Here is a 13,959-nt window from a genome sequence, read left to right as displayed (position 1 = left end):
GTAGTGGCTAGGCAATAACGGTCTAAACTAAAAACTAGCCATTAACTTACGAGCATTTTTTAAAAATCTGATGTTAACACAGTAACAAGAAACCTTGTAAGCTGGGGGCGAAAAATCGCTTCTGTAAAATGCTGTTCCTTGAGCACAGTTGTGCTATTTTCTGAAGGCTGATTCTATAAACTCCCATAATGCCAGAGCAGTGGGTAAAATTTCTACGAACAAGACTTTCTCTCCCAGGGGAAATATGAAAGAATAAATTACCATCTTCTTTCTTGCCAAAGATGGCTAAGCATTTGCCTCACGGCTTGGGATAGCCATGCCTCTCTAGCCAATTTTGTGGGCTGTATAATTCAAGCAAGTTGTAAATTTCACTTAAGGAAAAAGTAGTCCCTCTTTCTCACTTAATGTTTTACCTGACCATGTTAAAATAGTAATAACATGCCATTACTCTTAGTTTGCTACATACTTTAAAAAAAAAAAGTTTTTATTTAAATTCCCCCTAGTTAACATATTAGTTTCAGGTGTGCAATGCAGTGATTGGACGTGTCCATCCATCTCCTGATGCTCCTGGCAAGGAGAGGGGAGTGAGGGGATGGGTTAAACAGGTAATGGGGACTAAGGAGTTCTACATACTTTTGTAGCCTGAACTGGTAGAGACCTATTCCACCTATCCTCTGCCTCTCCTGGCTTTGTGATCACTGCACAGGCTCCCTTTGCCATCACGAGAGAGGCTTCCCGGCAGCCTTTAAATTTATGCAACTAAAATAATAAGAAGCAAAATTCCAATTCCAGCGTCCATATGTATTCAAAGCATGGATAATACTGGAACAAAAAGACGGTCTATACAGAATGCTACAACCATCTGAGTGAGCACTTACTTTTCTAATATCTTTGGCATTCACCGGTCCCATGATGAACCCCAGGATTGAATTAGGGACTGACAGGTGATATATACCTTAAGTGAGAGTCATATCATCTATGTACTAACACAGTGTCTTACAGGTTAGGTTATGCTTTCACATGCATCACCTTATCTGATACACACAAATCCCAGAGGCAGGCTCTCTCCACATTTTAAACAAAGCTGACGTTCAGAGAAACCACATGACTTGGTACAGGTCGCACAGCCAGAAAGAAACCAAATCAGAACTCCAACGGAAGAAGCTGCTAAGGAAACAGCGTCCACTGGCTGCAGAAAACAAAGGACTTCTCTGGATGCACCATAAGCTCCATACCTCTGGGCGAAGCTTTCGCAAACATGGGGGAAGGGCAGAGTTCTACCAAAATGTGCAGAGGGGTCTGCACTAAAGGGCTCAACAAATAACCGTTATGGTTGTGCATTTATGGTGATACATAAAAAAGCTGATTCAGTACGTGTCCACTAAACTACTAGTGATTTTATCCTTGTTCTGGTTGCTGTGCCTACACAGGTGTAATCTATTTTAGCACAGGGGAAATCTATATTTGTTGAACTTTTATTAAAATGTTTTACACCACGTAAAAATATTTATATCATTTAAGACACACCACAGGGTATTAGGAGCCATAGAGAAACCAGGCTATAGTCAGGTAGGCGGAGCGTGAGTCCCGGCTCTGCCATACACTAGCCAGGAGGCAAACCCCTTACGGCCCTGGGCTTGCTTGAGTGCACGATGCTCCGTGGTGAGGATTAGGTAAGATAAAGCACATGGACTTCCAGGGCAGGGCTTCTATCTGGTCCCGTTCCCATTTCTCCTCTTTTAACAGTATCAAAAGAACAGATCTTTGTAGAACTCATATAATATGTAAAATGCTTTCAAATAAAGAAGTAACGAATCACTTGTACTTATTAAGTAGTACTGCCTGGATCAAGAAACATTAGACTTCCGGCTGAATCAACTTTCTACTGACCGAGGAGCAATGCACACAAAGCCTTCACAGTGACTTACATAATCCTCTAGGCAAGTTCTGATTTGATTTCTTTCTGCTTGTGTGACCCGGACCACGCAAGTCATGTGGTTTCCCAGCCTCCTTGTCTTCAAAATGTGGATAATATCTATTTCTCGGGTTTGTGTGCATCAGATAAGGTAACTGTCCCCCAATACTGATATTCTTTTTAGATGAGAGCCTTCCAAACACAAGAAGTTCTACGCTGTGGATTTTCCTCATTAATATCAAGCTAAAATTTGTGCAAAGACTTGCATTTCTCTTACTACTTAGGAGACCCTTTTATTTTGTGAAAACAGAAGCAGGTTTCATTTTTCCCTGAGTATTTTTTGTAAATGAAGGCCTTCTATAAATGGTGATAAGTTTCATATCTGGAAACTCTTTTTCCTTTCTCTGTAACTTTGGAGAATATGGTCCCTAAACTTTATTAGCTCCATTACTCTCCTTTATTATTCATTTTAAGGGTATTCTTTTTTAAAATATTTAATTTATTTATTTATGAGAAAAAAAGAGAGAGAGAGAGAGAGCATGGCAGAGGCAGAGGGGGAAGCAGGCTCCCCGCTGAGCAAGGAGCCCAATGCAGGACTCGATCCCAGGATCCTGGGATCATAACCTCAGCCAAAGGCAGACACTTAACTGATGGAGCCACCTGGGTACCTAAGAGTATTCTGACTTCTAAATAACACTCAGGAAAATTTCCAAAGATTGTGAGTCGGCCCTAAATACTGGAAATAGTTGTCTCCCTTCTGATCTATTTTCTGTATTTTCGCTTGCTTTTTCATCTCTACAGAACTCGGACTGAGCAGCTCATCTGCCGCGTGCAACACGCACATGAGTAGTTGTGTGGGATAGATCGTTTGTACTAAAAGGAGACAACAGATGTGAAAGCACTTGAAAATTTAAAAGCTCTGAGTTGTTATTATACAAATGTGAGTGTGACATTCATTTATTAGAGCTATGGCAATGTGGGAGCACCGTGGAGCTTCTGAGCTAATGAGTCCAATTTAGAACTGTAGGCTAGAAAACAATGTTTTCAGCATGATGGAAACCCATTGTTTAGGTGTGATTATATCATTACGTTCAGTGGGTTAAAAAACGTTCTTAGTAATGAACTCAACTCTGTCTCTCACATATTTCTTTAACATGATTTGATGCCAGAATATTGCTTCTATCAGAATAAAAGCAAACAATAGTCACAATAGTTAAAATCTTTTGTATTCCAAGCTAGTTTTTCATATTGGTTCAAGTTGAACACAAGTAATTAAACATCACCCTAGTGTTACCTTTGAAAATCATTTGCCAATGAACAAATTTAATAGTGGAGGGGACACTGGCTGGATTCACCTCAATTTAACTTAAAGCATTGGTTTTTCCAAGTGAAGGAAAGTGCTTCCACACATTTATTGAGCAGACCTTAAGAAGGCAACATTCCTCTAAAATACTGCCACCGCCAAGAACTTAAGGTTTCTGGCCTATGACTAGAATTCCAGACTGCTCTGGTGGGGCCTCTGCTATTTGGAGTAGAGGGGTTTCTTGGAACGTGGATCTGGCCTGGTGATTTTCTCTTAATTGCATTTTCCCTTCCTTTAAGTAAGAAAGCCTGAAGATGAACTTCTACTGTTCGGTGGGAAAAAGACAGGCAAGGCAAGCCTTACCCATGCTACGTAAGCCCCTTGGGAGAAAGTCTCCAGGGAGGAACCGCAGGAACCGAGCTCCTGGTTGGAAGGAGGTGTAACTAGCTCCTTGGTTACTGAAATTTTAATTTCTAATTCAAATCTTTAGGAAGACTCAACGTTATTGGCTAAGGACAACCTCGGGGAAGAATGTGGTCTAGTGTGGATAGGACAGGTTGTTAAAAAAGCAAAAGGATTTAAAAAATCATTATAGCAGGTGACCAGAAAAGGGAGGATAAGAAAAAGCATTAGTTGAGCGGCTGAGTGGTAGAAAAGTACTTAAATAAAACCGTTCAACAACAAAATCACTGAGTATTTCGTATTTTGACAGGTTAAAGATTTGAAACTAATTTTTAAAAGGTACACATTCATTTCTCCACGATTTTTGGCATTTCTAGACTAGGAAACGTCCTCAAGAGAAACAAATAAAAAACTGCAATTAACACGACCGAAAGAGTGGCGATCTCAGAATCCTTTTTTCTAATGGATCAGGTTCCTGCAGTGCCATCTCCTATTTTCTCTGCAGCCAAAGTGCTGTATTTAAGGGCAGGATTTCAGAAAGGTCTACTGTGCTCCTGGCTGCTGACTGTGGCCTATGTCTACACCAGTCATTCCATCACTGCAGAGTACATGAGAGGAAAAGACACAGACCCTCCATGGCTCACAGCGTCCATCCACCCACTTATCTCAGCCTCTTTCTGTTTCTGGACCTCTCTCACCTGGCCAGATACAAGTTCATTCAACTTTCTCGAGGGTGAGACCACTCCTCAAAGGGAGGCCTTCTGACTGGAGTGACAGGAAAGACATCTGGGCTATGCCACACCGGCCCTAGCTTACGAACCTCCCGAAGAAGAGAAAGTTAAGGGAACAATCGTGCGAGATTACCTGAGTGTTCACACGCAGGCAGAAGGGGAATTAAGTTCCTCTTTGAAAAAAACTGTACTATGTGCAGAAATTTCACAGATTATATGAGGATCTCGGATAGGTGATTCTGTTTTTGAGGTTGGCAGAGTCAACAGTAGCTAATGGTCTTTAACGAAGGATCCTCCTTCACCCAGGGAAGGGAAAGGTTCAGATAAGACCCAGTTTGTACTAATACATAAAGACCACATGGCTCAAAGTTAAATCAAACCATGTCTCTGAAATGCTGTCATTAGAGAAATTTAACCAGATATGTGACCCACAAATACTAACAAGCAGCAGGAAATATCTGAACAACTTGGAGAAAAAGCTTTCAGATTCTTTAAAAGAACATCAGTGAAAACAGAAATAAGGATTAAAAGCTAATACTTAACAAGAGATAAAGGGAAAATTATTCATTTCTTGTATCTCGTACATTTTCATCTCCCTTCAATAAAAGATTGTCCGTAATCCTAACATTGCCATTCCCTGCACAAAGAGCCCAGAGAACAATTCAATATTGAGAGAGCCGAAAGGAGTTGCAATATACCAGACCCTCTCTCTCCAGGGCATTTGCAGGCAGAATAGCCATGGTTTCCAGAACATTCTCTCCACATTTTTCTTTCATGAGCGGCAGCACAGAATGTTTACCAAAGGCTTTTCAAAACAGAATCTCACCAAACAGTTGAGAAAAATATTTAACAAGCAAAGCAAAGCAATTACAGTCGAATTTTCACCTCAAGATTCTCATCTTAGGTGTGGGAGGCAGAGAGAAGCCTCTTAACACACCGGTCCGAACCTAGGAGGAGGATGAAAAGAGCTGATTCTGCCAGTTGTTGTCAACAAATCCAAATCTTGAATTCTCAGAGAAACTCTAGAGCTAGTTGCCCCTCTGAATACACGTTAAGAACAGCTCTGCTGTCTGGTTATGGCTGACTCAAGTTTCTGAGCAGTAATCTGAGGGCAGGCTAGACACGGACATCTCTACCAAAACCCTGGAAAGGTCCAAACAGGAAAGGTTTCTTTTTTCGGTTCTTTGTGTCAGGCAGCATCATCACCTTCAACTCCTCAAGGTGACAATATAGAGACGGTACTATTCTGTACAAGCATGTTATCTTGGAAGGAAATTAACAACATCACGAAGAGCTAATACTTCCCTCCAACTTCTGCTCTGTCATCTAACCTATTTACATTTTATAACCCAGATTTTTATTATTCATTTTCATTATGATTCGATTCTTACATGGTATGACTCTCTCTGGCCCAAAGACTTTCTGGGTGCAATGAGATCAGACAATTTCTCCCATAAGAATGGAGAGCAAGGGTCTGTGTGTACATTCCATTCCCAGGAAGGTCTGTTTCGGTCTGGTTCAAGCAAGTAAGGAATGAAAGCCATAGCATAAAATGGTAAAATTCCGGCTGGGTGGACAACAGGCATCCGCTCACCGTAAGCCAGTGTTCAATATTAGAATGCATTACTTGATATGGGGGAAAGGCAAAAACATCACAGAGGCTTATAACACCTTACCTGGGCCATCTGCCTCTCCAGTTTTGATCGGGGAATATCATCAAAGTAGTTTTCATTTCTTCTCCTCCTTGCATCGCCCTGCATGATAATGTGAGGAACGTCTAGGGAGCCACCAGTGGTGTAAGTGCTTTGGCTAAGTGATGGAGACAACTGAGGAGGAGTGTGATTACCACTGGGATCCTGAATGGAAATACATCATGAAATAAATACCATGTTCTTGTGGCTCACCTTTGCTTTCACAATTGTGAAACACTGACAAGACAAATTGCAGGGGTGGGGAGTCATTTCTGAATCAACTGCCGAGACATGGATGACGTTCCGCCATTTTTTTAATGGCGTGATCTAGGCAACATTTTCCCCCCTAAGTATTTTAGGTCAAAAGTTTAAAGGATACTCAATCAGGCTCTGTTTTCTTGCACCCAGTGCTACGGAGGAGTTCAGGAGAGAAGGCACACGTACGTTGGGCACCCCTGACGATATCGTGTGTGCTATGTTTTCATGCGGACAGAGTGTCCTCACTGTGGTAGACACATGAACAGAGAGCCCCGATGGGACCTAACGGGTCTTGATTCTCCATCAGAGGGTGGTGTGGCAATGGGGCAGGGAAGAGGACACAGCATGGAGACACAGCATGTCACACGCAGACTGCAGAGCAATGCATATAATGACAGAGGATGCGTGTCAACGGCAAAGATGACTCAAGCTGAGGGAAACCGGGCAGAAGGCAGACAAGGGGCGGCAGAAGGCTGGGCTCGAGTGTCTGCAAGTCAGAGGAGGGTTGGATTGTGCTGGGTCTCCAGGCCACTTCTCCCCCAGATGTTCTGGGCCTCCTGTGACAGATTAAGATCCTGCACTTTTTCTGGGGAAATCTCTGTCTTTAGTCTGTTTGTTGTTCTCCTAAATTTCTTCCAGGGAGCCAGAGGGAGAGGTTCAGGAGGGGAAGGAAAGAGAGCAGAATAAGTTGGTGGAGTTGCTCATCTAAAGAGGCATTTTAGGATGTTTACACTGACGGCACCTAAATCTTTCCCTCCTTTCGTGTAGCAAAATGAAGGCAAGACAATAATCTCTTTCCAGCCTTATTTCCCCTCTAACTTATTGGAGGCTTCCTTTCCTGGGAAGAAAAATAGGTCTTATTTCTCCCAAAGCCCTCAACTAGTCTCCAAATGTCCCAGTGTGTCCTGATTCTCCCAATATGTTCCTGCTGGTTCCCTCCTCCAGCCACATCTCCTGCGCTCCCTGACATGGTTGTGTATCTTCTTCTCCTTTAAAAACGGAATCGGACTCCAAATCTTAGCAGCTCCTCTCCTGCCTGGCCCTCCACTGTGCTGGTGGTAGCGGGCGGGCTGTTTGCTGAAGCTCACTGATAAGAGGCTTTCTGCGGCACTGCACGCGTTAGATGGAACTTAGTTCCCATCGCTTCTCAGCCTTTTGGCTAAGATCAAGTGTGGGAACTTAGCTCCATCTAAGGGCCGGGCTCCTGTGCGCTGTTCTCGATCCCTGCCTCTGCTGCCACATGCAGGAGAGGGGTCAGAAGCAAGCGCAGGACTAACTGAAGAGAACAGAGCTGGAACTCTCCAAGCAGTCATGGAGATCCCGGCTTTCTGAGGAGTTTCTGGAAAGTTCCAACAGGCCTCACAAAACCAGGGCCGGCTGCGTGCGGGCTCCTTGCCGCTGCCACCTTGCTGGCGATCAACTGTCGTTCTCTTGTTCTCTCTGCTCCTCCCTTCCTGCCTTCCTTCTCCTTCCACTTTAGTTTTCTCTCCCTTCTGTGGGTTCTCTCTCTAGTTTTTCTGCCCCATAATCCTAAAATGTAGCCGAACTCGTTTTTTAAAGTTCTCTGGAGTCTCCTTTTTTCATTTTTGAAGTGGGTAAAGCTGACGAGCTTGCACTGCCTAAAAATCAGAAGACCCTAAGGTTGACTTTCAATTGGTCCTTCCTTAATTGTGGTCCTCCATTGATTCCTTTTCTGTGGGTTTGGGGAGTTTGACAGAAAACTCATTTCCTCTCACTTGGTGCAGATGGGAGTGTGGGAAGGGAGGAGAGGGAGCGATTCTTTAAAGGTGGTGGTTTGTCAGATGTGCATCTAAAATCTCAAAAATAGATATTTAACCAATTGAGAAAAATAAACCTCATCTTACAAAATACAATCAAAAGTGAGATTGTTTTTTATATAAATAAGGTAAGCTACAATGGAAAATAGCCTGTACTTCCCGATCCGTTGCATTGGTCATTTTATTTTATTGCACAAGATCATTTTTCAGGATAAGAGTGGAGAACGAAACGGACCAGCTGGGCACTTACCCTGAGGGTGATGGACCGAGGGGGCTTCTGGGGTGGGTCGTCGTGCAGCCTGTCTCCCAGAGATGCCAAAATACGTTTCCTGTGGCCAATCAAATTGATTTTTAAAACCTGAAACGACATATATTTGGGTTAAATATTTCGTTTGAGAAAAAATATTTCACATCTCCTAAAAGACGGAAGAGTGAAGGGATTTGTGCCGTTACCTCTGCCCCCTGGGAGATGCGGTGTGAAATCAGAGTGGGCCCTCGAGTCTGGAAAGATGGGAATGGCACGGGCAGAGTGCACGGTGGCAGTGGACTGGAGGCGGGAAAAGAGAGCAGACACCGCTCCTTTCGCTCGCGCTGCCCTAGAGCCCAGTTCTCCACTCGGCAACCACAGCGCTTTCCAAAGGGTAAGTCAAGTCTTTTCCCTTACCAGCAGAAAACTCTCCAATAGCTTCTCTTGCTCTTATTTCTTTTTTAAAGATTTTATTTACTGGGGCGCCTGGGTGGCTCAGTGGGTTAAAGCCTCTGCCTTCAACTCAGGTCACGATCTCAGGGTCCTGGGATCGAGCCCCACATCGGGCTCTCTGCTCAGCGGGGAGCCTGCTCCCCCTGCATCCCCCACCCTGCCAGCCTCTATGCCTACTTTTGATCTCTGTCAAATAAATAAATAAAATCTTTTAAAAAAATTAAAAAAAAAAAGATTTTATTTATTTATTTAAGGGAGAGGGAGAGGAAGAAGCAGACTCCCGGCTGTGTGGGGAGCCCAACGCAGGGCTCTATCCCAGGACCCCGCATCACACGAGCTGAAGGCAGATGCTTAACTGACTGAGCCACCCAGGTGCCCTTCTATTGCTCTTAAAATAAAATCCGAGTCCTGACCTGGCTCCAAGGCCCAATAGGGCTGGTTGCCCTCTGCCTCCCTCAGGGTCCCTCCATTCAGGATGCTCACAATGGTCTACTCTGCTCCTTGAACATTCCATACTCATTCTTGCCTTGGGGCCTCTATCCCCTTTGTCCATTTACCTGGGACGTTCCCCTTATGATTTGCAAATGTCACCTTCTCGTCCTTCTGGAGCTCAAGTGTTGTCTCCTCACAAAAGCCTTTTTCCTCCTCTCATTAAAAGAATCATGTCCTCAACCCCTGTCCCACTCTACTCTATGATCCCCCTTTTCTCATTCTCGGAAATGACTTTGTTTACAGGTTCAGTGTGTGTGTGTGTGTGTGTGTGTGTGTGTGTGTGTACCCCATATCCCCTAGGTAAACCTCCTGCAAGCAGGGCCCTGATCTATTTTTATCAGTATGATTTCCCAAATGCCTAAAGCAATGCTTGAAATAATAGGGGTTCAATGAATATGAGAGAATGAATGTTAATGTTGATGAAAGTAGCAGAGCAGCCCGAGAATCAAGCTCCGTCCACCTGGGGGAAGACTCAGAGGCTCCCTTGGATGGGATTCTGAGTCTGAGGGTGCTGCAAAGGGCACACTGTGGAAGAGATGACAAAAGGAGCCAAGACCTGCAGACAGTCTCAGGCCCCCTCCCCTCCTGGAGCTTTACAAATGCTACCACTTTCACCATCCCAACATCCTTCTCTAGAAGGTATTCTTCCTTTCCAGAAGAGGATACTAGAGTTCAGAGTGGTTAAGTAGCCTATCGAAGGACCAGTACACGGCTTCCTTTCCAGAAGAGGATACTAGAGTTCAGAGTGGTTAAGTAGCCTATCGAAGGACCAGTACACGGCGGCTTTAGGATTTGAATCAGGTTTGTCGGATTCCAAAATTTATTTTATTCCAAGGTAAACTGCAAAGTGTAGGTGCATCTCCAAGTATTACTGACTTTTTAAAACAGCGTACTATGCATCCATTCATAAGAAACACATTTATCTCTTCTCTGCCCATATATAGTACGAGGACAGAACTGGGACTATTTGGTTTATTAGTGCCTCAAGTATTCTTCCCATAGTGTAAGTAATCTAAAAACAAGCCCCCCCCCCACCAAAAGAACAAAAACAAAAAACCAAAACAACTCTCTTTTGAGTTTCAAAGGGGAGAGGTAGGCATTTCTTTGGCATTCATCCCATACTTCCTTGAATTATTATTTGCCTATTTGTCAGTGAGCCTATTGGCCTTTCTGACTAAATTGATTCTGACTTTAAACCGGTGGTATGCTCTATTCCATTCCTATCTATGCTCTGACCCACGTTTGCCGATGACAGGGACGGCAACTGTTAATCAAGGTGAGTGTCCACAAGTACCGTATCCCTATGATTTTGTGAACCTTCATCCTGATCTCTGCAGTTGGCCCCCCTAAAACAGCTCCTGTTCCCCACAGAGCATCTGAGTCCGTCTCTGTACCTTCTCACAGCTGCTTAAGGCTCGTGGAGCAAAACACAACACTCCAGGTGTAAGTGGACCACAGCTTCACATTTGAGCAGGAGATTATTTTCTGCTTTTAATGGCCCCCTTTCAATGTCCCTTTCTAAGCACTCCTGATTTCTGGCTGGCCTTTTAGCTGCACTAGGAATAACTAGGGACAAAAATATACACCAGCTTCATTCTAGCTGAGGGTTCAAAGCCCTTTAATCTTGGAAGGATGGTTTGTTTTACTTTTCCCTAAATCCCTTACCCTAAGGTTGTCCACGCAGAAGCTCATCTGCTGTCCAGAATGCTGCTACTTGCGTAACCCTGGGTTGTCTTTCTGCATTTATATTAGCCAGCTTGGCACTTCACTACCTGGAGGAGTTTAGCAGTTTTCATCTGGAAATCTGAAATCTGGAATTTTACCATATACTCCTCAGATGATTTATAAATATGCTAAAATAAGTGTGTTCCCAGTGCGGAGGACTTGCAGGCAACATTATTTAAATGATCCAGAGAGATGCCCTGATATTTTTGCATTGTTTCTTTTTTTTTTTCCTGAAGCATCAAGATCAAAGAATTCCTCCATCTCAGAAAAACACAACATTAACCTTTTCAAATGTATTTGCAAGTCTAAAAAACACTACATTTTCTCATTCCCTTTTATTCACATTCTCAATTACTTTGCCAAAAGGCTTCTATTGAATATAAATTCCTCCCATAAAATCCCCACTGGCTTCCTCCCAGTGGCTAATTGGACCTGATGCTCACCGCTGCTACCCTAGGCCCCTGGGTCCTGCTAAGAAATGTTTTTATAATAATAAAGACATTCAAAATCATTCTGACAAATAACTGACAGCGAATAACGAATAACTGTGGTAAGACTGAGCTGGTGTAACCTCCGCGGCTGCTTTTGGTTTACTCTCCAGTGATTCCATTTGGGGCACGTGACCGGACCTTCCGATCTCAGTTTTCTCACCTACAAAGGAAGGAAGTTGATGCCGATCCCAACGTTGTTGGGAAGATGAAGACTGAGGCGATGAGAATAACCAGCACAGGGTGGGCCATAGACGCGACGCAACCTGCACAGTGGGCCGCACTCTTAGGATGCATGGAAATCCTGACCCACAACAACAGGGACTTGATGATTTTTAGAAAGTTCATTGCATCACACAAGTCTGCTGGTGCTCTGCAGGCAGAGATGTGGCTAACCTCGGAAAAATTCCCATTGAAGTGACATGTACTGGTAGGAACGGGTCTGTTTTCTAGCTATTAGCTTAAAACGAGGACCTAATGTATAAGAATGTATGCTATCCACCGCTGCACAGTATTTAATCCCCAACAGGAGGTAAACTGAGGCACTCTCTACCCTGGAGCTCCACTGCTGCCTCTTTCACAGAACTATCCGGAAGAGGGTATGAAAAGAAAAAAAAAATTATTGATTTTCCTTACTACCTACAGCCCACTGTCAAGTCCTTAGAACAGGCAGAGTGACCTTCCTCTTGGGACTCAGCTGCCTGGATGTTTATACTTTGCTAAGGGCAAAAGGCAATCCTAGCCCAATCCCCAGGATCCTATAAGTTTAACACATTCCTTTGGAAACTTCCTTTATCTCTACCCCCTAAGATATGTGTTGGCAATCATCCTCCAAGCATATGGCCCTCCGGGCAGACATCTGAGGGGTCTCATCATTGAGGGTTTACTAAACAATAATAAATGACCTTTGCCAACAATAGCTAGCACCCTCAGGATCCTGGAAACCTTGTTTCCAAAATACTTGGGAAGGTAACACTATCCCTAACCCACTCCCAACTTGAAAGTATCTAATGGGCCACTCCTCATGACCCCAGGGCAGCTCCTTCTGCCCAAGGGTTCTGTTCCTGTGCTCCGTACTTTAATAAAACCACCTTTTTGCACCACAGATGTCTTATGAATTCTTTCTTGGCCTTCAGCTCCGGACCTCACCTACATTCAAAACTGCATCAGGTAAACAGATAGATACAGAGAATGAACAAATTAATACAGTGATGGTTCATGTCAAAAACATTTGAGTAACTCCTTATTTATTAGAAATGATCCCATATTACCAAAGATAGCGATGATTACCATTTACTGAACATTTGCTATGTTCTAGTTGTGCTAGCAACTGTGCCAGGTGCATTACATATGTGCCAATATCTCATTTAATCCTTCCAATAACATTATCATTCTTAGTCTAGAGATGCAACCTGAGACAGAAACACCGAGGTCACACTGCTAGTGGCAGGATGGCTGGGACGTGCACCTGATTCTTAACCTGCTCTTTACCCCTCACCATGCTTTTCTTGCCATCAACTCTGCACCATTTGGCCTTAGCTACCCTATTGGTCATGTGTTAGGAGGCTTCTTAAAATCGCGTTTTTATTTTGAATTATCACGTTGAAAGCATTTATATTGGGTTTTGATCATCTGAAACCATTAAAATAATATAGCTTTAGTTCTCGACTAGGCTTTTAGAAGTGTTAAAGCTCCAGGCCAAAAGAGCTCAGATGGGTACCCTACAGAATTCCTTGTGAAACGCAGATATAGGCAAAGGAGAGGAAGTCCAAAATTCGATCCAAGTTGGCTAATATTAGAGTGCTAGGGAGGGTGGCATTTGGCCACAAATCTCCCAAGTTGACAATAAGAGATCTGACTGGCGAGACAATAACAGAGAGACTATTCCAAAGAAAGACAGTCATTACGGGAAAAGTCAAGTCCTGAGGCAACTGGGTTTGCCTTGTGTGAGAACAACTTAATATCGGATCATCGTTGTAAGCAGACGGGGTAGTAATGGAATCCTGTCACCCCAGGCACCATAACTGATGACCAGTCAGTTTGCCAACCTTTGGTTTTCAAAAAGCCAGAGGAATGATTACTGTCGTAGAGATTTCTGTATGGTTTTCATTACTGTTCGGGTGTAAGTGAACTTCTTATCAAAGGAAAACAATGGGGACAATGGGTAAAGTACTGGTAATATAGCGGGGATTTAGTTATTCTAGATATTGAACCAATTTAGTTCAATTCAAAAACCAATATTGAGTTTCTGCCATGGATTATTTGGCAATATACAGAGGAAACTCCGAGAAACCGGACATGAATAACTACACAGTCAAACTGTTAGCTAAGAAAAAACTATTATACACACGAGCATAAGAATGTGGTTCCAGCTGCTGAATTCTGATAAGGAATAAAAGTAACTGCATGTTTTCTTAATGGTTTTTATTACAACTATTATGAGAAATGTGGGCCAAAGGCAAGGAGCGTTGTGGAA

The 13,959-nt window shown here is 43.4% G+C and overlaps 1 protein-coding gene across 10 annotated transcripts in view; it reads right to left on the bottom strand.

Annotated features, from left to right (window-relative positions):
* ANKS1B (ankyrin repeat and sterile alpha motif domain containing 1B) overlaps positions 1-13,959 on the bottom strand; it is a gene marked incomplete at its 5' end in the record, with an annotated part of 1,134,786 nt that overhangs the window by 75,557 nt on the left and 1,045,270 nt on the right. For 9 of the 10 annotated variants that reach the window (XM_080810753.1, XM_080810755.1, XM_080810756.1 and 6 more), the window contains 2 exons: positions 6,028-6,207; positions 8,329-8,436. In XM_080810753.1, the coding sequence (XP_080666879.1) occupies positions 6,028-6,207; positions 8,329-8,436 (288 nt within the window). The remainder of the gene's footprint in view (positions 1-6,027; positions 6,208-8,328; positions 8,437-13,959) is intronic. The other variant, XM_080810762.1, reaches the window with a different exon arrangement.

The sequence above is a fragment of the Martes martes genome (genome assembly GCF_963455335.1).
Source record: "Martes martes genome assembly, chromosome: 8".
NCBI classification, from domain to species: Eukaryota; Metazoa; Chordata; class Mammalia; order Carnivora; family Mustelidae; genus Martes; species Martes martes.
The sequence above is the reverse complement of the archived record's forward strand: the minus strand, read 5'-3'. Positions and strand labels throughout refer to the sequence as shown.